We start from the raw sequence: 21,603 nt of genomic DNA on the forward strand, positions 1-21,603 counted from the left end.
CTTGCCTCTCCTTGCTATGGACAACTACCCGTGCTGAAGAGACAGCTTTGGAGAATCAGAAAGTTCATGTGTTTTTCTTTCTTTTTTTTCCCCCAAAGATCTTGCATAACTCAAATTATTTTATTTTTAAAATCTCTTAGCAAAGAAAGTAATTCTTCAAACTCAAATTCCCTGCAAAATGACCTGCCTGCAGATAAGGCTTTTTCCTGTCTTGATTCAAAATCAACTTTTTTAGTTTTGCACTGGCACATATAAACCAAGAAAAATGTGCATTGCTAATCTGAAATGCTTCCTAAATTATTAGCATTTGTCTTTATAGATGGAGCCTGTGTGCTTTCTTCACCTAGCTTCCAGGCATTTATATTCTCCAGAGACTTTCAGCTCTTAGTGGTCTAAACAAAGTGTTGCTGTCTAACCCAGCAGCAGATGAGTCTAGAATGTTGTCCTGCTTTCCTGGGTGCTGCTTTAAGCAATCTTTGCAAGATATTGCAGAAGGGAGATAGCAGAGCACCTAATGCTCCATCCAGCTTCACTGCCCATTCCTGCTGCAAAACTGTGTGTGTGCCACAGATAACAGGCTTGCAGGATGGCTGCTCCACTTTCCAGACTGGCAGATGAGCTGGTGGAGGGACAGAAACTCCCTCTCTTCTCAATAAAATCAGGAGACTGCCTGACTGAGCCAATAAGGAAAACATGTCCCTGGCCTAGAGGTCTTAGCATGTGCTGTGACTCCTGCTTATTCTGTTTTATGGGACAGGCAGAGATTATTCCCAGGTGGTTGGGTAAACTTGGAAACATAATGGTGGGTTTTTTTTTTTTTTTCCATGAAGGCTGAACTTAAAATCATTTTTCTTTCTCCTTTTCCCCTCCACCCTGAGCAGTCAGTGAATCCCTACATTGTGAAGCTGTCCATTGTGGATGATGAGGCCACGCTCAATGTGAGTACTTCTCTTGGTTTCTCTGTGCTGCTGGAGATGCTCTCACATGGAGTGTAGGGTAATGAGTACAAGCATGGTGTGTGGTAGAAATCAGGTCTCTGGACAGTGCTGCTCTAAGGAACACCAGTCCAGTGCTGTTCAGCCCTAACTGTGCTCTTGCAATAGGTTAGGCAGCTCGTGATTTGGACAGTTTGATCACCAGTTACATGGTGGGGGTGGTTCAAAAGCTAGGTAGCAGGAACATGCTGAAGTTGATCTATTATGCATTCATGAACTATCTGTACACCACTTGCTGTCATGTGCCAAAGAGGCAGAGGATGATTTATGCCAAAAGGAATCTAATTTCCAGTGCTGTGTCACTTGATTTTACCAGCCCACAAGTCAATTCTTGTAACTCAGTGGGAGCTTGTATCTGAATCAAGAATCCTGCAATATATTTTGAATTGTAGCCATAGTTGAGATTTTATCCAGGCCTGGATAAAAATTGTCAGCAGACTGAGTTGTGTGGGTTCTGGACTTAGAAGCTGCTCTTTAAACATGAAGTAAAAAGTAAGCTCTATGCTAGATAAAGGGTGAGAACTGTTAGTATTTCTGTAATGGTGGAGACTGTTTGCAAGAAATCCAAAGTTATTAGTGTCTATAATTCTTTGTTTTGAATTTTTGGATGTCCTTCCTCTGACACCAACTTCTTTCTAAATTTCTTGGTGCTTTACTGGGCTTCTTGAGTGAGAGCTCTATCTGGAGGTCTGGGGACAATAAACATTCTCTGTTGAACTTAGCAATGAGATAACTTTAAATTTTGTTGTCTGGGTTTTTGTATTATAATGTTATCATATCACAGCACATTTTAATATTCCAAACAGCTTAAAGGGAAATTCTGCAAGGCATGCTAGGTTATCTTGGGAGGGGCAGCATTGCAGTGTGTGTTCAGTGTGTGATTTTGTCCCTTGAGATTTTAATGTCAAGTTTTTTTTTAACACTCTTTTTTTTTCAGGGAATGGGACTTGTAATTGCCCAGGCTTTATCAGAATATAACAGGTAAAACCAAATTGTGTCTTGTTTTTCAATAAATGATAGTTACTGTATATTTTCACAAATTTTTTTTTTTTTTGTGTTAAAGCACTTGTTTAGCCTTGATGCACCTGGAGAGGCAGGGAATAATCTGATGCTTTGAAGTACTTTGGTTCAGTTGGTGCAGTCATTGCAAGTCTCAGTGCATCTGTACCAGCTGGACTGATGTGCTTCAGGAGGGATCTTGCTACAGGGGAAGATATCCATTGTATGTTTTTACTGTCATGGATTTTACCTCTGTATGAACTTCACGTAAAATCTTAGTCACAAGTGAAAAGATAATAATTTGCTGACAGCTTCCCTGTTGAGAAATTGATCTGGCTGAAACACTATCTAAAACAAACAAATGTATCCAGGGCTGTCCACATGCCAGGTCAGAGATGATTAGGAGATGTAAACTCTTCCAAATGGTGGAAAGCAGTAACTGCTGCTGAAGAAAGAGCCAGAAAGGGTAGCATATTCTTAGCCTCTGCTTTGTAAGTAGCAGCATAAAATATATCTGAGCTTTCCTAAGAGGAAAGTGAGTTAGAGAAATTTGGAAACTTAGAGCAATTTTCACCTGAGAAACTCAAGAAATTTTTTGTGCAGTAGGATTCTCAGAGTATCCAGAAAAATGTTTTAATTCCTTTGAAAGTCTACTATGATAGTTTTGCAGGTGACTTGCAAGGTGATGTAGATGTATTTTACAGAGGAAATTATTAGGGTAAAGCAGAAAAAAACTGCACTCACCCAACTTTATTCATTCTGACAAAAGCTGTCTCAGATCATGGCCTGTTTTGCTTAGCTTGTTCCTTCCCCTTTCCCAAGAATTTAGAGCTGGTTTCTTTGCATGTTACATTGTGATCAGATTCTTGTGTGGCAGACAAAATAAATGGCCATATGTGTTTTTCTACTCCCTTTGAGTGCCAGATGAAGCAGTGTAGCTTAAATCTGAGGTACCCAACCTGTTTGTTGACTTCACTTGCTCTAGTTCCAGTCTCTTCACTTGCTCCAGGAAGGTGGAATCAGGCCATGAACCATAAAAGTCCATGTGGTTTCTGCTGGCCATAGGGTGACCAACTCTGCTTTTTTCTGTAGCGGATGATGAAATGAAACTACTCTGTGGTTACTGACTCTGTGTGCTTATGTGGTTTATTACTGTTTGTCCACTGCAGGACAAAAGTTGGTCCCTTTCCTTCAGTGTTAGCCCAAACTGCTTGTGTTCTCTGTAACAAAGCACTGTTCAAGTTTCACATCTTTCAGAAGCCCCATATCAACTCTACACAATTTACAAATATTTTAATGCCCTTTGTCTCTTCTTTTGGGAGTTCTTGAAAAAGGCTGTTGAATGTTGATGTTTCCTCCATCCTGTATTCTTGTCAAATAAGACTAATGCATAGGGATTTAGGTGAAGTAACCCTGGTTCTATTTCTAACCCTAAAGCTTCATCCTTATTACTTTCTGTTCAGGCAATACAAAGATAAAGAAGAGGAGCATCAGAGTGGTTTCTTCTCAGCCCTAACTAACATGGTAAGCAAGGAAGCAGTGTTTTTCTATTCTTAAAAAGGTGCAAGTTCAGCAGGAGTGTCTCTAAAAATTCTGAGTTTGGAATGTGAGTTCTAGAGGTAGAGATGGATTGAACAAATCAAAATTAAACACAACTAAAGTGGTTGTATTCTGAGGAGTGTGTTGTCTGGCTGGGAAAGCTCTTTCAAAGGATGAGATCTCTACTCTTGTGTTGTTGATAGCTGAAATTCTTTTCCTGCATCTTCTTCACTCTAGTTGACTTTGTATTAAAAATCACCTTATTTTAAACTTCTAATAATTTTTTAAAACTTCTTAATCCTTTTAAACAGCCATGTATTTTTAAAAACTAGTTGCTGCTCTGGTGATGTGGCCTGAAACATAGTGGCACATAATCTGGTCTGTCACTAGTCTTTGATGTTCTGTTTCTTTGCTGTTTTGTTTCTCAAGCATGGATGCACTTTAGCTATGGAGTAAAGCTTGGATTCTGCACTGGGCACTGTCTGCATTTTTGAAGGGGTAGCCTTCAAAAACAATTGTGAACTTCTTCCTTGTAAAGACTATTCACTGTTCCCTTTGTTTAGTTTGGCTTTGCTTTAGTCAGAGATTTCATTGTATTCTGAGATCTAACTGACAGAAAAATTTCCTGTAAGTAAAGGTACTTCAGTGTTGACAGCTGTCTGTCAGGAGTGACTGGGGTAAAACTGTGGCTAACCTGGAGCTAGCAGATTGGAAATGAACCAGGCTGGGATTCAAGATCCAGTCTTTTGTTTGTATGTTTTTTGTTTTTGTTTGTTTCTGTGATTCGACATGTGAAGCATTGGTCAGTGACAGTACAGCAAAATCAAATGTGTTTGTAGCCATGTGTTGTCTCTTGTTGTCTAACAGCTTTCCCCAATTCCTGCTGTGCAATGCTCTCTCTTTCCATAGGTGGGCAGCATGTTCATAGCAGATGCTGATGAGAAGATCTCTGTCCAGTAAGTGCACAGTGTTATTTACACAGTGAGCTGGTCCCTGTGATCTGTTCTGTCATGGAGCTCTTTAATGTCACACAGCAAACTAGAGGAGCAGGTTCTCCTGTCACTAAAATGGTACCACACCCTGCAAACTGTGGATTTGCACTTCCATGAGAAGGGTACAGCAGGAGGAGACACAGTGAATTGCTTGTAATGAAGTCTGTAAATAAAGCTCCAGTGATTTTTATGAGGCATTTGTAACATAATAGGTGTGTCAGAGGTGGCACATGAGAAGCAAAGGTTTGTGCACTCTAATCCTCAGCAAAATATTTTATAAATCAAGGGGGCAAGTGATAAATATGAGGGATTTTAGTGTCTTTGGGACCCTCTGCTCTTAAAAGAGAGGACTTTAAATGGAAAACACTGACCAACCAGCAACACCTTCAATGGGAAGGCAACAAAGATTGTAGTTGTGCTGTTAAAATATCTGTTTTTATGGGTTGCTACTACTAGTACTCTTATTAGTACTGCTGATAATTGGAAGAACAGCTGGATTGCAGAGGCAGAGTTTTCCATAGTTGAAAAAAATTTTCTTTTTTCAGATAGGCCATTCTTCTGAAAAATTTAGCTACTGCTGTTCTGATCACTAACTGTGCCTTTGTCTGTATCCTTCCCACAGAACAAATGAAGCAATCCTTCTGGCCCTCTATGAAGCTGTTCACTTAAACAGGAATTTCATCACAGTTCTGGCACAAGTGAGTTTCAGTGGAATGCTTCCCCATTTCTTTGTAGTGGATGTCTTTGAAATCAGAGAACCAGAAATGGAATTGGTAAAGAGACATTTTCTTTTTTTCTCCCCCTTATGCACTTTTCATAGGATCAGCATGAAAGAACAGGAGCAGGCCAGGGCTGGAGAAGAATTTTATGATATACTTCCTGCCTTGACAGTAAATGACTAAAGTTTTGAGGTCACAGTTCATGTTGGAATGATTAATTTTTGCCACTGGATGGAAAGGGCTGCATGAAGTGCCTTCTGTTCCTTATTGATAGTCCACTTAGGGGGAGGATGGAGTAAGCAAAGTTGTTGCTGTAGCTCTCAGAGCAAATCACAGTTTTGTTAAGTTAGGGTTAAGAGAAAGAGGCTGATTCAGCTCCCAAATTGGGTGGATTTTTCTGTGTGAGTGTGCATGGACTGTGTGTTGTTTGGTTATTCTTCGCTTAGGAACTAATTGAGATATGACAGTTGATGTTTCAAATACTATTTTGTGTTCAGACTTCTTTGAAGAGTCCAGCCCCTTTGGCTGGAACCAGTTATTGGAGCATAGCACTTGTCCTTGAGCTTTTTATGGTGGAGAAACATTCTTCTGAGAGGCAGTGGGCTGCTCTGATCACAAATCCCTGGATGCTTTTCTAAAGCTGTGTGAGTTTGGAGAGGTGATTACTGCTGGGAGGCAGATAATGAGCCTGTCTGATCCAGTGATCCTGCTGAAAGGGTAGCCTGATTTGTTTGGGAAGACCTTCAGGTTCAGGCTTTTTATTTTGGTTTGTAGGTACTGCTTGTAATCTCTGAGAAAAACAGCATCAGCAAAACAGTTAATCCCTGTTCCCCAGTTTATTCAGGTCCTCATACATCATGAGCTAGACACTTGGCATGACAGAGGAGACCTCTGGGGACTCCTGACATTAGTGGTGTTGGAAGAGGTCTGATAAGCAAATCTACAGCCTCTGAAGAAAGCTTCTGTTGCATGGATGGTTAATTTGCTGAGGTTCCCTGCTTGGCTTTCCCCAGGTTATTAATTCCTAACATTTCTCAGAGATTTTTGCTGTTTCAGTTCTATGTAATGGCAATTCAGGCCTTTCTGTGATCAAGATATTCCAGAGGGAAGAGAGGCATTTTGCAGGGCAAAGAGCAGAGCAGGAAAGGATCAGTTTGAGTAAAAGTTCTTGAAAATAAAAGGATAGACTTGTGAAAGTGATAGTTGAAACAGTTACTGATTAGTGGCTTGAATTGGAGAACTGATATTCTTGGGTGGATTGTCTGTAATCCTTCAGTTAGGAGAGGTCAAGGTAGGTCATGTCATGTTGAAAAAAAATCTCATAAAAGCTCTTGTCTAAGCTGGTGTCCATTGCTTGGTGCTGTGTGAATGGTTTCCTGCTGCTATATGGCACATGGGAAGAGCAGGGATTCAGCTGTGTGGATATCTGGAGCATTAAGTATGTGCACATCAGCTGTGGGTGCTTGGGTTTGCTGCTGGGTGGCACTCTTGTCTCTCAACTGCCAGTTACTACTCTGGAGAAAGAAGGTAAGCCCCCAAAACCTAAGAAAATATGGCTTATATAATACTTTTTGGTGAAAAAAGGTATTTTAAAGTGCAGGTTGGTAGCTATAAGTATGTACATTTTCTTTGAGTTGTAGTATGTGTGCTTGTGCTTCCCATAAAATATATGCATTTATAGTTGCTCATAAAATGAGCTACTCAAATGCAATGTGGAAGATATCCACTTATGAAAAGTCCTATAGAACTAACATCAGATCAGCAGTTCTGTATCTTCCTTTTATTTTGAAATTGTGATATTTATGATATTGTGAAATTGTGACATTTATGTAAAACTTGCCCTATTAAATGGACACTTTGCTTGGCAGCCAGACTCAAAAATAGCATGGCAGTTTGCCTGCAATCTCACCAGTGTGGATAGGTCTGGAAGCCTGCAAAGAGTGAAGTCAGGGCAGTAATTAGGGAAACAACTATTAGCAAAGATGAAATGGGGAGAGTGGCTGGCTGATGGAAGCTGAGAGGATCGATGGTGATGGTATTACTTATGTTATGCAATGTTTCCCTGCAGCCTTTCCTGCAGGGCTTTACAGTGAGACAGGAAAGTAATTAATTGCCATCATCTTTGAATATGAACAGGTGGGGAGCAGGAGCAAGGAGATTTTGCTTTTAGAGGAGTGAAAGGATCTTGGAGGAAGACTTCAAATGTATATCCTTGGGTTTTTTAGGGGCAATTAGAAGCTATTAATATTGTAGACTTTTGCAAATCTTGGCCCATTCTACATTAGGAAAGGGCATCTGTCCTGTCTGCTGGGGAAAGCCACCACTTTCTGATGTATTTTTGTGTTTTGTGGAGTAGAGAAATTGATGTATAGTTTAATTGTTGGTCACCCAAGGTCAGGAACCATGGCCTGGCTCTTTGGAGAAGAGGTTTAAGTTTCTTGAGACTTCCTTAGTCATGTCTATTGTGCAAGAGCATGGAACAGTACAAGTAGTGGTCTGTGTTTCTAGTGCCTGAGGAAGCAGTTGACTTGTGCATTGGTGTTTTCTCTTAGAGCCATCCTGAAATGGGCCTGATGTCAACACCAACGAGCCCCGTTCCAACAACACCTGTCACTCCACTTGGAACCACCCCACCTTCTTCAGATGGTAAGAAAAGTAATGATCTCCTAAGGAAAAATAGTTTAAAACTGTAAAATAACTAGCAAACTATTTTCTGAAGATTGCAGCTAATAAGATCTGTCTAAAAAAGATGTAAGTTGGTGGTCTCTTCCTGGAGTGACTTGCCTTACTAAGCAGAACAAAATTCTTTGACTCAAATTTATTTTTACTTTGCCTGGTGTACTGCTCAATGAAATTATGCTGATATTCCTTCTGAAAACAGTACTGCCCAAATATCTGCATTAATATACACCCAGCCCATTAGTTATTCTGTGTGGGCTTTTACTTATGAATATTTCTAGTGTCAGGTCCTTTGCCTGGGATTATTTGTCATCAGAACAGATTTACAGAGAATTGCTGTGGATTCCTGCTTGTCATTAATGCACTTGTCCTCAGCTTTGAATTAATTGGGATTTGAATTCAGTCTGGGTGTGGAAGTATTCCTCCCTCTTATTATTGCCTTTTCTTTGATAGACTTTGTAAAGGACTGCTTACCCTGAGATCTGTCTTCTAAATGAGATGTTATGTGTCCACATAAATACACTTTGAAATCATCTAAAATCAAACCCTTTCATTTGAAGGTATGGATAGATACAGCCTAGTTTAAGAGAAGAGATGAAATGGCTGTTTCCACATACTTTAATGGCATCTGAGCTGAAGAGTGTTTAATGAAGGAACACAGTTAATTTGAATAGAACACAGTTTGGAAATATTTCTGGGGAAAAGCAGCCTGGGTTACTCATTTATATCAGCTATTCAGGTCATTTGATACCCTAGTTAGGGATGATCCTCCTCATGGATGAATTCTGTCTGGTTGCCATGGATAACAAAAGCTTCAGATAAAGAGTCCCCTATGCCTTAAGTATCTGTGTGTATATAACATAAAATGTGGAGGGATGGGCATTTTGTGGGCTTCTGTTCAAAGTGTTCACTGCAAATGTATCCACCTCCACACCATATTACACAACTGACAGAATTTGTGCTTACCTACATCTACAGCTTGCTTGCACGTTTGTTATTTTTATTTTTGGCAAAATAAAATCAAAACAAAACCTCCATCCTGCCTTCAGCAGAGGCAGTGGTCTTATGAAGTTTGAGGATTTGTGGCTTGTAAGGTTACTAAATTTAAGAAAAGGATCTGATCTTAATGTGCAGCAATTGCATTGGGAAACTTGCTTTATTTTTATTTGCTGTTACCTTGTTGATCCCTATAATGTGATTTTTTTTTTTTTGTGGCCGTTGGCTTTGTTTATTTTTGTGGTGCTTGAGTACTGCTATTTTAAAAATATGTCAGAATTTTCCTCATTTAGTAAGATCTTGCCACTCAGCTGTAAAATTTGCTTATGGCTGCCAGTTAGCAAGAGACTTTTAGGTTTTGGAATGAGAAGATTGGATTCTTTTTACTGCACTAAAAATGTGTAGTTGAACTGTTTTTTAAGTTACATTAACATGTAGAAATCCATCTTTGAATTTCAGGTGCTTTTATTTTATGCTGTCTGGGATAAAAAATGGATTCATATTCTGGTTTGAAATTTCTCTGGCTATTAACCTGTAGTGTAAATTAAGACCTTGTAAAGTTTGAAAATGTGTGTTAAAAAAGGTCTGTATCATGAATCAGGATAAGCAGCAATGTGTTCTTCAGAGTGATTTCTTTTTTTTTTTCTTTTTTTTTATTTCAGAAATGAGGCTTTTGCTAGAAACTGTTTATCCATAATATGTAAATCAAGTGTGCCTGTCACCATAGTTATCTAAATGTCAGTTTGCTTACTGTTGTTAAATATTCATTCACCACGTTCATTGTAACAGCTCAAGAAGGATCCACTGGGGATATAAATACATTTTTCAGACTTTTAGCTAAATCCTTGAGCTATTCATAATATTGGGGGTGAGAAGGCTTCCAGTCTCATTACACAGACTTTGCCAACAGACATGGCACATTGGTAATATGTCAGGAGCCCCAGGTCTTCAGGACTGAATGGACTAAAACAGTTCACACTTGGAAATGTGTAACCTTTATAACCTAAAAGCTCCATTATTATTTTTTATGTGATTCAGACAGTGAAGTTAGATTGATCTATTTGACCTGTTGTTTCCAAGGGTTACAGTTTTGTATTAAAGGTGATTGTGTAATCCTGAGTTCTGTGAGAACCTCTGTTGTGCTCGGGGCCTCTCAATGCATGGTTTAAAGAATTCTGCATTTTACTGTTGCCTTCTCTCCTTTGTCCTTCTGTGCCTGCCCTTGCCCCAGTTGAAGCCTTATTTGCCTCATTACAGGGTTATGAGATACAAGCCTTGAATTTTGGAAGGTGTTTTATATTAAAGCAGACTTTTCTCTGAACTAAAATACAGTTGTGTACAGGATCAAATTACTTCCCCTAGAGCCCCCAACCTAGTCATCCAACAATCAGATGTAATTCCTTACTTCTTACAAGGTCCAATCTCATGATAAATACCTTTTTCTTTCCTCACAAGTGGGAAAAGCCTTGAGCATTCCTGAAGATAGGCAGAAAAGAGATGATAGATGTGTGTGCTAGTGGTCTGCAGCTCTGTTTCCAGTGCAAAGGGAGCCCTGTCTAAGGCTGTCTTTATAGCATGAGAACAGAGAGATTTTAGTCAATGGTAATTCCACCCATCTATTCAGTCCCTTGAATTTATCAAACTCTGACTAAATCTGTTCAATTTGTTTCCTAATAATTTTTGTTGGGCCATTTCAGCATCTTGTTCTTTGGTTAGAATTATTCAACTTTGCAACCTGGATTTCTTGTCAATTCATACTCATTTATCATGGTGTTAATCCTCCCTTGATAAAAAGGTTGCTCTTCTTCATGTGTTGGTTTATTCACCTGAGTGTTTGTCTCACAAGAAAGGTACTCTGTTCTTCTGATCAAAGTACTAGCCTGTCTTTAAACTTGTTCAAGTTTAAGTCTGTCTTCTTTCAGCATGGCTTCTGCATAATTATGCACAGTGTTTGAGACAAGGCCTCCCCAGGACCTTGTGCAGGGCCTTACAGTGTTTGTGTCTCTGCTGGAAGTGCATTTCTGAGTGTAGGTTGTTGAACTGCACTCCTGAGCCCTACATGTTGGTAGCTTGTCATTTTGTGATCTGATCATGGTATTTTGTTTGCAGCTGATGAGCTGCCATGGAAATAAATCCCCAAATTCCTGATCCTACAGCTTGCATTGTTTAATTTCATCTTGTGTTTATTATCTGTTGTTTTTATCCCATTCTTTGTGTGCAGTCTGATACTCCTCTGTGTTTACATATCCCAACTTTCTGCCATTAGCAGGTTCATTAGCAAGCAACTGTTTCTTATGTCCAGGTCATACAGGAAAAAAAAAAAGAACTGTTCTCTAAACTGATGTCTACAGAATTCAAGCAGTAATTTTTTTCTTAGACCAGTAATTTCTCCAATTGTATGTTGTACATGAAATTTCTTTATGGGTTCCTGCCTATTTTCTTCACTTTTAATTTTTTAATACATAATTGTATTAAGTGCTTTAATGGAGTGTTCCTAGGCTAGCTCCATCAGTTTGTTTTGGTTTTTTTTTTTTTTTTGTCTGAGCTACCTTATCTTAAATAGTATCATACTTATCTGTCAGGATTTGCAGGTAGATGCATTATTTCAATATTTCTTGTAAAGCTTTCTAAATGGAAAGGCAGAGAATGTCCCTTTAGGACATCTCAGGCTCAGTCATCAGTAAAAATATGGTTCAGTCACATGTTAGAGACTTGACAGCTCATAAACTCAGTGCTTCAGATGGTGCATGGGGAATGGGGGAATGAGCAAGGAGGCACATTGTGTAATTAGCTGAGGAAATGAAATAGCTTCTTGTAAAGTCTAAGGCAGATGATGTCCACTGCTAAGGTGTGAAAAGTAACTGGTGTCCTAGAGAAATGCCAATGAGCTGCTGTGGGTATGGAAAGTTCAGTTCTGCTCCCTGCTGGGTTCAGATGTATCTAGCACAAGCTGTGACTGCTTTTGCTTCTTGATTTTTATAATTCTGTTTCTGCCTTCCTTTTCTATCTCTTTGGTCTGCAATAATTGTTGCATTATGTCTTGTGTGTTGCTTTGCAAGAGAGACTGTTGTTGAGAGGGAAGGATGGAATTGGCACAGACTTTTTGGAACTCACATTTCAAAACTGCTGAAACAAAGAAGGGCCTTTACTGGGCACCTCCTTTTACAAAATGAGAATTGTGTGACTGTTACCTCTGTTGCTTGTAAGAATTAATTGGATATCAGTGCAAATATCCAGATTTCCCTAGGCTGAGGATGTTGATGAGTGCTGGAATAGTGGGCTCATCTCCCTGGGAGAAGGAGCAGGACAGAGAAGGATATCACTTTGCAGGGTAGAAATGGTCTCTGGGACTGTAGTACCAGTCTTCATAACAAAATCTTTCCTGGGTGGTCATGGAGGAGGAGGTCAGGTGGCTCTGCAAGTAGGCTGATCCTACCCCAGACCCGTGAGTCAGTGTCTTAGTTCTCTGTATAATTATTTCACGTATTTCTGTAGGATAAATGTGTCTTATCTGCTTTGTTCCAGTTATAAGCTCTGCAGAGCTGCCTTTGGATGCTGATGTGCAAACTAGCAACCTGCTGATAACCTTCTTGAAGTACAGCTCAATTGTGATGCAGGACACCAAAGGTGAGTGAATTCTGTGGATTCAGCAAACAGTGCTTCTGAAGTCAGGAGGGCACAAGAACATTCCTAGTGACTCCAGAAATAGAAGTGGAGTCTCTTTTATAAAAAGATAATTTTTTCAAAAAGTGAAATCTTCAAAGTGATTTCTTAAGTGGTTGTGAGATAAGACTTATGCAAGTAGGAGAGACCTAATGCTGGCAGGAGAGATGTCAGGTATGGAAATAATGTAATAATAAATGATAATGCCTAATAACCAAGCCTGTCTATATGCCAAAGGTATATCTGTTTCACAACTTTGTCAGAGAGGGGAAGTCTGAGACTAGAGAACTGTATTTTTGAGAACACTTAGAAACTGACACGTGGGGCAAAGCTCAGCATTACAAGGAAATACTTCCTTTGTCCTTTGGTTAAACAGGTAGCTCTGTAATTATAAATAGGACAGCAGCAACTTAGACTGCACTGGCAGTAATTTGCTTGAGAAAGTATCTTTCTGTGTTGTGCTTTTTGTTTCTCCTGTAGTTCTGTGGGGGTTAATTTCAGCTTGCTGGAGTTGTGAAGTATTGCTCAATCTCCTGCTCAGGGTACCCAAGGGTGCTGTTTTGCCCAGTGGTTATACAGGCATGACCATAGTGTGGACATAACAAGTGATCTTTGCACTGTATTTCAACCTGTTACCGATTTTCTCTGTTAAGTTAGGTATAAGAACAGAAATATGAAGGTGTCTGCAGAGCTAAGATACATCAGTTACTGAATTTCATGAATGCTTAGCATTGAGTAAGAAAGCAGGCAGTTTCCTTTCATCTACTAGCCTGCAGTGAAATTGTATTTGGCTGTCTTTCTTCTGTTCAGTAAGCAAGCTAGTTGAAGAAAAAGAAGTAATTTGAAATTTGGGCCAAAAGGAACTTCATGCACCCCTATCTGGTTTTGGCTGGGACAGAGTTAATTTTCTTCTTAATATCTGGTATAGTGCTTTGATTTTTGGATACAATATGAGAATGATATTGATAACACACTGATATTTTGGCTCTGGCTAAGAAGTGGTAACCCTGTGTCAAGGGCTTTTCAGTGTCCCGTGCTCTGCCAATGAGGGGTGCACAAAAAGCAGGGAGGGAGCATGGCCAGGATGGGTGACCTGAACTGGCCAAAGGGATATTCCACACCACAGAATGTCATGCCCGGTATATAAACAATTTAAAAATTATATTAAAAAATATAAACAATTGTTTGGGGAGGGGATGGGCAGCTGGCAGTGAACAATTGTATCATGAGCTCTATTTATTGTGCAGCATTTGTTTCTCTTTGGTTCTGTTTCCCTCTCTCACTCTGCTGCTGATTATTATGATTATCATGATTATGATGATGAGGTTTCAGTTATTAGTTGTTCTCAACTCACATGATTTACCTTTTATTTCCAGTTCTCCTCCCCGCTGTGGGGAGTGGAGAAGCATTGCCAGTGATTGAGCAGCTGTGTGAAACTTAGTTGCTGTCTAGGGTTAAACCACAGCTCCAAGGCAGAATCAGATTTACCTGTATCTTTTCTCAGAAGTGTTGCTGACAGGTTGGATGAAGATACTGTGATTGTGGAGCACCATTTTCAGATATCCATTCCAGTGTTTAACTGTCCTTATTGTGAAAAAGCTTCATGTGCTTACTAAATTCTTTGCTGTGATTTAAATTAATTGCTAGTTATCTTCTCCAAGATAGATATTGAGAATGGATTATTGCTTTTTTCTGTGTCAGCCCTTACATATTTGAAGTCTGCTTTCATATTTCCTCTTTTGTCTTTTGAACTAAACCACATCAATCTTGGCTCAGTTGTTTTTAGTAGATTGCACACGTGAGGTGGGCTTACCAGCTCTCTAATTTGCTCATTCTCATTTGCTTTTCTCAGAGTCTGTCTTGCTGATCCAAGACTCTGATGGAACAATTTTATGTTTTTCAATTTAACTTCTGCACTTATTAGTCACTGTAATGTGGAAAGTCTGCACAGGGCCTTGGAAACTGCCACACTGGGTTAGTTTCAGATAGAGTGAAATCTGATAGAGGGGATTCCTTACTAAACAAGCCTGTGAGAGATTAGTTTATTATGCTATGAGACAGGAGTTGATGTTTCTTTCTTTATTTATTTTGGTTCTAGCTTGTGTAAGGTCTGAAATTCGTGCAGCTGATAGACTGCCTTCCCACCATAGTAGTTTGTGTCAGTGAGCTCCACTGATGGATAATTTAAGAAGTGTGCCTTCCAAACCAATACTTACTAATTCTAGTGGGTGTATTCCTGACCTTATATTTTATAACCTATATAAATTGACTACTGCCTAATTCTTTTCTTGTTGTGTAAGATCAAACATGGAACTGTCCAGGGAAGTGCTCAAGTCACAATCCTTGAAGGATTTAAAAGACACATAAATGTGGCAGTTAGGGACATGATTTACTGGGAGATTGGTAGTGCTGGATTAACAATTGGACTCCATGATCTTAATGGTCTGTTCTAACCTAAATTATTCTATGCTTCTATGTGACACCAGAATAGGAAGAAGAATGAATAATTCTAATTTACTCTCTCTATCTTGAGAGAGGTGAGAACACTTGGAGGTGAAACTGGTTTGTTCCACATCTAGGACTAGACATTTGTTTTGGTCCTGTCCCAGAGAGCATAATTTAATAGATTGTGTTTGCTAGATCCTTCTCTTGTTATTCTCTCTTGTGTCAGTCAGAGGCAGCTGCCTTGGGGGAAGCAAAACCTCTGTGGCATTTTCTCCCATCTGCAAAACAGGTTTCATACTGACACACCTCCCTGTAGAAAGTGGTCTGCTTTGCTGCTTTAATGAAGGTTGCTGTGACAGTATGAAATGTGTTTGTAAGTAACTGCTTGCATAGCTGCCCCATAGCTCCTGAAAATGGTCTGATGTTCACAATACACTGGCAGAGGTCATGGTGTGAAACAGGAGCTTTTATAGGAGTGTGATCCCCAGAGAGAAGTGGTAGCAGCACCTACAGAAATATACAGGAAGGCTTTACAATATAAAAATAACAAGACTCATGTGTATCAGTTTTATTCTAGGTCATTTCTCCTTCTTGCTGGAGTACAAAACTTCACACTTAAACATTTTAGCTGAGGTAAGGACAAGGGAGACTTTTAACTCTCCAGTTCCAAAATTCCTCTTCATCTTAGTGCTGTAAGATGAAATCAGCACACTTCAGGGCACATCTTGTTAGTAAATATCTGTCCCTGAGCAGCACAGAAAAGAAAACAAAGGGAGTGTCAAACTAGACAGAACAGCTAGCTAGGCCCATTCTATCTGTTTTTATAATTACCATATACACACCAGCTAGGAAAATGTTCATAAAAGTTGCCTGCAAGGAAGGAAATTGGCTGATGCTGTCTTCTGCTTTATATGGAAGTGTGTCTGACTATTTCAGATATCCCTCTCCTTTGAGTTTGACTCTAAGGCAGATGTCTGGGATGGTGGCTTTAGTAGCCCTGTGCTTTAGAAGAGCTGTTGGAAATCTCGGGAATGTGCAATGTTAAGCCTCCTCTGAATTTAGTTATCAGTGTGTTATTTTATTTAGTTTATTTTTGTGGGTTTTGGGGGTGTGTGGTCCAAGGGTATTGTTTTTTAGAATAAGGATTTTTAAATGTGCTTGATTGGACAGTGCCCTTTACAACCTGGTCTTACCTGGCCCTGCTTTGAGCAAGGATAGAACCTGCATTACTCCATGACTATATGTATCTTGGGGTTTTTTAATATTCAAGGTTAAAATTGAGAGGAGTCTTAAATAATCCACATAAAAATTGCATTCTTCCTTAGTCCTTCTGTTTTGCTCCAGCTGTCTTTCAAGGCAAAAGCTGTTGTTTGAAGTTGTGAGATGCATAAGAAGTTGTGGAACATGATCAGGGTGAAACTCTTGGCTTAAAATGCTAAGTCTTTGCAGACTCCCTTCTTTCATGGTTTTGCAAAGAGCAAAGTAGGTCGTGTCTCTCAGTATTGGGGTTAAAACTTGGAACTTAGAGCATAATGTCAGCAGCTGTTCTGCTACACAGTGCCCCTGTGGAAGCTTTGCTGCTTGTTTCATAACCTACAGCAAAGGTGATGTTTTGCTCTCCACCTTGTCTAAGAGAGGGAAGAGTGTCTCTGCTGTGGCAGTATTCAGAATATCTGTGGAAGTAAAACAGAATGAGACAGAAGCCCAGTGGATAGTTGCAATGCTGTTGGAAGTTCAAATCCAAATCTTTGCTGTTGGTGCAGCCTGGTGACAAGTGGGTGGGATTTAGTGGCCAGGCCTGAGGGTGAGTGCTTAGTGGGAGTAGGCTATTAGCTATCCTGGAGGAAGTAGGACCGTGAAGAATCTCCAAGCTGGACTTTTCTTTTGCTGCAGCAGCTATCTTGCTCTCCAGCCTTGCTAGGCTTGTGTGGCTCATGGAGGATTTGTTTTTTCTCCTTTGCAGATGAGCACCGGCTGCACAGTGGCAAGCTGTGCCTCATCATCCTGACATGCATAGCAGAGGTAGGTTTTTCCTGTGAAGCTGCTCAGCAATGGTGTGTTACAGGACTCTATCCCCCTGCCTCCTGTGGAGCAGGAGCTGAGTATCCACAGTGGTACTGAGTGGTGAGGTTCCCAGGCACTTACTGTGAACTAATGTACTTGATGCAGTACTGTTAAAGTTGACTTGAAATTTGAATTATCTTATTTGAGTTAGCCAACTCCTGGGGCTGAGGAGAAAAGAGTGAACCTAAGCCTTTTCTCTCTTAGCTTTTGAGTGACCCTGTGGTGTGGCTTTTAAATGAGTAATGTGCTAATGGCTTTCAGCTCTGTGCTGTTCATGGTAAACGTGGGCTGTGCCATCTTCCTTCTGCCAAAGGATCCAAGTCTGAAAGTAAGTCATGTGTTTGTAGGTCCCTACAAGCAAGGCAAGTAGCAAATGTGATAGTAGGGTAAGAACACAGCATTACAGAGCTATGTCAGCAGCCCTGGCTGAATGTGGCCTTGTCTCATGGGGAGTATGTTCTGATGGCTGATTCATGTCCTGAATGGTAGTTGTGTTTGTGTGGCATTTACATTTTGCTTGCTTTAAGTAAAGACCTTTCATTCTTAAAGAATAAAAAGCAGTGAGGTTGATAGCCAGTGTAAGAATTCTGTAATACTGTTTCTTCAGGGTGCAGCCTGAAAACTTATCATCTACATTTAAAATTTTTCTAATTAAATGATTTTGGCACTTGTTCTTCAAGTGGATGCATAGATAACACAAGATAAGAAATTCTATTCCTGCATAACAAGGGAATTCTTTGGTTCTGTCATTAAACTGAGGGTATATTCATTACCTATTCTGGCTATGCATTATCTGGAGAGGCCTCTTTAATTTAGAAGTAGTCTTGGAATGAGATTTACTTGAGGGGTGGAACAGCTCTTAAACCTATCTGCTAGTACTATAGCCAGTTTAAACCTTTTTCCACACAGTCACAGAACTGGTGTGCTGGAGAACCACCTCTTACCTTATACACCTGTCACTTGTTAAACTTGTGACACCATGGTGTATACAGTCCAGAGTTTAAATGAGCAAAGGGGGAAAAAGGCTGAGCTACTGCTTGTTTTGTTTGCAATTTATTTTTCTAAAGTGGAATTGGGAGTCAGGAGGAATTTACTTTTGTGTGACTGGAAACATGGGTGGGACAAGAGGAAATGGGCAGGTGGCTTTTTAACTGTACAGTTGTATCTTGGTAGTTTTGCACTGGAACACATTATTTGAATGGCAACTGTAGGGTGTTGAGCTTTTCATATCTCCTCCCTTTTCTTGCCCTTTTCAATAGGATCAATATGCTAATGCTTTTCTTCATGATGACAACATGAATTTTCGTGTAAACCTACACAGAATGGTGAGTCTCTTCCTCCAGATTGTTTTCTCTTTAGGATGCATGCACAGAGGATTTGAGTATGTATGAAAAGTGTATGTTGAAAAATGTGTCAGAGACATCTAACCTACATTGCTAAGGCATGTGGAAATACTGTCAGAAATTCAGTGGTTGTGGAATGATTTTGAAATTGCTCTCAGAATGTCTCCATTCTTCAAAGAACAAAGAGCTCCTTGCCCTGTCAGTGAATTCAGAGGCCTGTGTAGCTGCTGAGGAGCTGAATATTACAAGGTCTCTGAGGAAATCAGTGGTAGAGAGAATGTTTTGCCTTAATCTTCAGAAAGCATTAGCCCTCATGTGATACATAATAGCCAGCTGGAGTTGCACTGAGTGCTCTTATTTGGCTTAGCTTCATTCTGAGTGGAGTAATTCACCTTCAGGGAGGAAAGTATTTTTTCCAGAGCTTTTCACTGTGCTGGAAGTGTCCTTACCTGGCTCATGGAGCTCTGTAGTTACAAGGAAACTTGAATTGTTATCCTAACTTGATGCATTCTGTCTCTGTGTTGCTGGCAAATTCTGCATCATCTGACAGTGAAGCAGCACTTGAAAGTCACTCACTGTTCAAGACAGTAACAATCATCTTACTTTATGGAGACCATTCTTCAAGAATGCTAGTCCTTACTCCTTAACAACAGATTTGCTCTCCAGGAAGCCTTTCTGGTCTATTACAATGAACACCAAAGCCAATGACTACTGTACACATTGTTAAAATTGCCAATCAGACCTCTGGGTCAGAAACAAATCCATATGTTAACCAAGGGAGAGGAATTGCTGCGTGATTTGATTTGTGTCTGGGGTCCTTCCCCTGGGTAGAACAGTGCCCTCCAGCTACACAGCTAGAGAAACAAACCCCCAGTTTCAGCATGCTGGAAAGCAAGCACAGTTTTGATCCAGCCATGGCTATAGGGTGAGTATGTGCAAGATGGCAGTTGGAGAAAAAGACAAAAGGAAGCCTGTGCTGATTGTACTATTTTCTTGAAAAATAGAATAATACACAGACTGTCACTTCAGGTTTCTGCTGACTTCTTTCCCTCTTTGTGTGTTTGAAGCCGATGCGCCATCGGAAGAAAGCAGCAGACAAGAACCTGCCCTGCCGGCCGCTGGTGTGCGCGGTGCTGGGTGAGTGCCGGAGAGCACGGGGCTGCCTGTGCCTGCTGAGGCACCTCTCGTAGAGCAACAGAAATAGGAGATTTGAGGACTCGATGGAGCATGGATGGACTTAAAAGAAGGGCAGTTACATACTAAAGATGCTTCTAGCAATCCATGCCCATATTCGTACATGGCTACCTCACAGACAAATCCAGGATTGCAGCTCTGTAGCAATAAATCTTATATACATTTACAGAAATTTTTTCAGATGCTGCTTGGCCCATTTGACCTGAGTTTTTAACAAGAAAAGAGGGCAGTTGATTACTAAAATCAGTGTTTAGGTGAGTGTGGTAGCAGCGACAAGTACTTTGTAGATAATGTGATGATGGCAAACCTGTGGTTCACAGAAACATACTTGTGAACATGTTTGCTGGGCATTTAGCCTTTTCTGAGCCAAAAAAACAACAGGAATGTTAGTAGCTGGGATTGGTTTTGCCTGTGGATATGGAGGCGTAGTTGAAAGCTTTTCATGCAGCACATGATTAAGTTGTGACTCTTATTACTGTGGAGGCCAAAAGCACATATGGGTTCAGAAATGGATGGAGCCTGGATCCCTGAATGGCTGTTGAGCTTGATGGTACAGAAACAGTCTTAGACTTCAACATTTTCAAATGTGATTGTTGAAGCCAAGACACAACAGCTGCATAAAAAGTCTTTCTAGAGCTATCAGATTTCATACACTCTTCACCTACACTGCTTTTAGTCACTATTGAGTCACACTGTAGGGCTGTTACTGCCCTAGGAGGTTACAGCTCACAGTTGGTACCAGTGGCTTGGCATAAGCATTTCATGCTGAAGTTGGGTTGAACACACCCCCACACATACAGTTATCATTGATTAGCTTCTTTCAATTGTATTTCTATACTCTTTGCCTCTTATCTTCACACTAGAAGCCCTTAAATGTTAGACGTGTTCTTTTTTCCCCAAATTAGTCTTGAGGAGAAGCTTAGCCTATGTTGAGATCAGACTAGCATGACTTGCTTCAGAATTTGTTTTAGGAAAAATAGGTGTTATTTACAATGTCTCTTTAAGTAATGTCTAGGTTGCACATTGTTTCTGGCAAGAATAATTTTCTAAAATGTGCTTCTTAATGGAATTTTCCATTAGTGACAGGGCTTGAAATATGAGAGCAATTCTAAACATCAGAATTCATGGTGTAGTCTTTATTTGACTAACAGTGGGGGAAACCATATGGGGAAGCTGTGCCTCAAAGCAAATTACAGTATGTACCCTCAGTTTCCAGTAGTTTCTTTTCTAGTTCTAGCAAGTGTTTAATGTTCTTTAGAACAAACAAAAAAGTGAAATCCCTTTCATCTAAGCAGGACTATTGTCTGCTAGAGATAGGTAGGTGGGGCAGCTTGACTTCCTTGTAGTCTACTAAAAGTTAACAGTAGCCAGCTCCATACTTACTTTATCATTTTCTTTTCTGTCAGATTTGATGGTGGAATTCATTGTAACGCACATGATGAAAGAATTTCCTATGGATCTCTATGTGTAAGTGTCTGTGGGATAACTCATTGTGATTGCATTTGAAGTTTGAATTTAGGTAGATTCCTGCTCATAGAGCAATCTTCTGGCGGAAATAGCACTTTGTGTCTGGTGGAGAGCAGGATGGCTTTTCATGAACTCTTCCCGTAACTTTTTCTACTTCAAAAATCCTCTGTGTGTTAGAAAATTGAAAGCAATTCAATTTCAGACTGTTTTTCCTAATCTACTTGATCTAACACAAAGAGCTTTTCAGTTTAAAAGAAGTTTCATAACACAGTCATTACAACAATCTCCACTTCCCAGAAGATGAATCTTGGTCTAGAAACAGAAAAGACAGTTTTGAAAAAGTGAAGATGACTGGCATGAGGCTGGAAGGCAGTGTGGGGAGGGAGGGGGGTTTAAGCCTGAAATGGCCTGCTAGGCAGCAAGGGGTAAAACTTAGCAATGGGCAAAAGGAGGCAAGAGGACAGAGCTACTCAGGAACACTCCACGTGTCCCACTGGGGCCTCTCCAG

General features: G+C 40.1%; 1 protein-coding gene across 4 annotated transcripts in view; it reads left to right on the forward strand.

Moving 5' to 3' along the window:
* The window catches only part of ARMH3 (armadillo like helical domain containing 3), a 121,765-nt gene that overhangs the window by 14,821 nt on the left and 85,341 nt on the right, over window positions 1–21,603 (forward strand). For 3 of the 4 annotated variants that reach the window (XM_079312600.1, XM_079312599.1, XM_079312598.1), the window contains 11 exons: window positions 882–938; window positions 1,933–1,976; window positions 3,458–3,518; window positions 4,443–4,489; window positions 5,148–5,223; window positions 7,797–7,890; window positions 12,445–12,546; window positions 16,991–17,049; window positions 18,351–18,416; window positions 19,502–19,571; window positions 21,035–21,095. In XM_079312600.1, coding sequence (XP_079168726.1) covers window positions 882–938; window positions 1,933–1,976; window positions 3,458–3,518; window positions 4,443–4,489; window positions 5,148–5,223; window positions 7,797–7,890; window positions 12,445–12,546; window positions 16,991–17,049; window positions 18,351–18,416; window positions 19,502–19,571; window positions 21,035–21,095 — 737 coding nt within the window. The remainder of the gene's footprint in view (window positions 1–881; window positions 939–1,932; window positions 1,977–3,457; window positions 3,519–4,442; window positions 4,490–5,147; window positions 5,224–7,796; window positions 7,891–12,444; window positions 12,547–16,990; window positions 17,050–18,350; window positions 18,417–19,501; window positions 19,572–21,034; window positions 21,096–21,603) is intronic. The other variant, XM_079312597.1, reaches the window with a different exon arrangement.

Source organism: Erithacus rubecula, assembly GCF_903797595.1.
Source record: "Erithacus rubecula genome assembly, chromosome: 9".
Lineage (NCBI taxonomy): Eukaryota > Metazoa > Chordata > Aves > Passeriformes > Muscicapidae > Erithacus > Erithacus rubecula.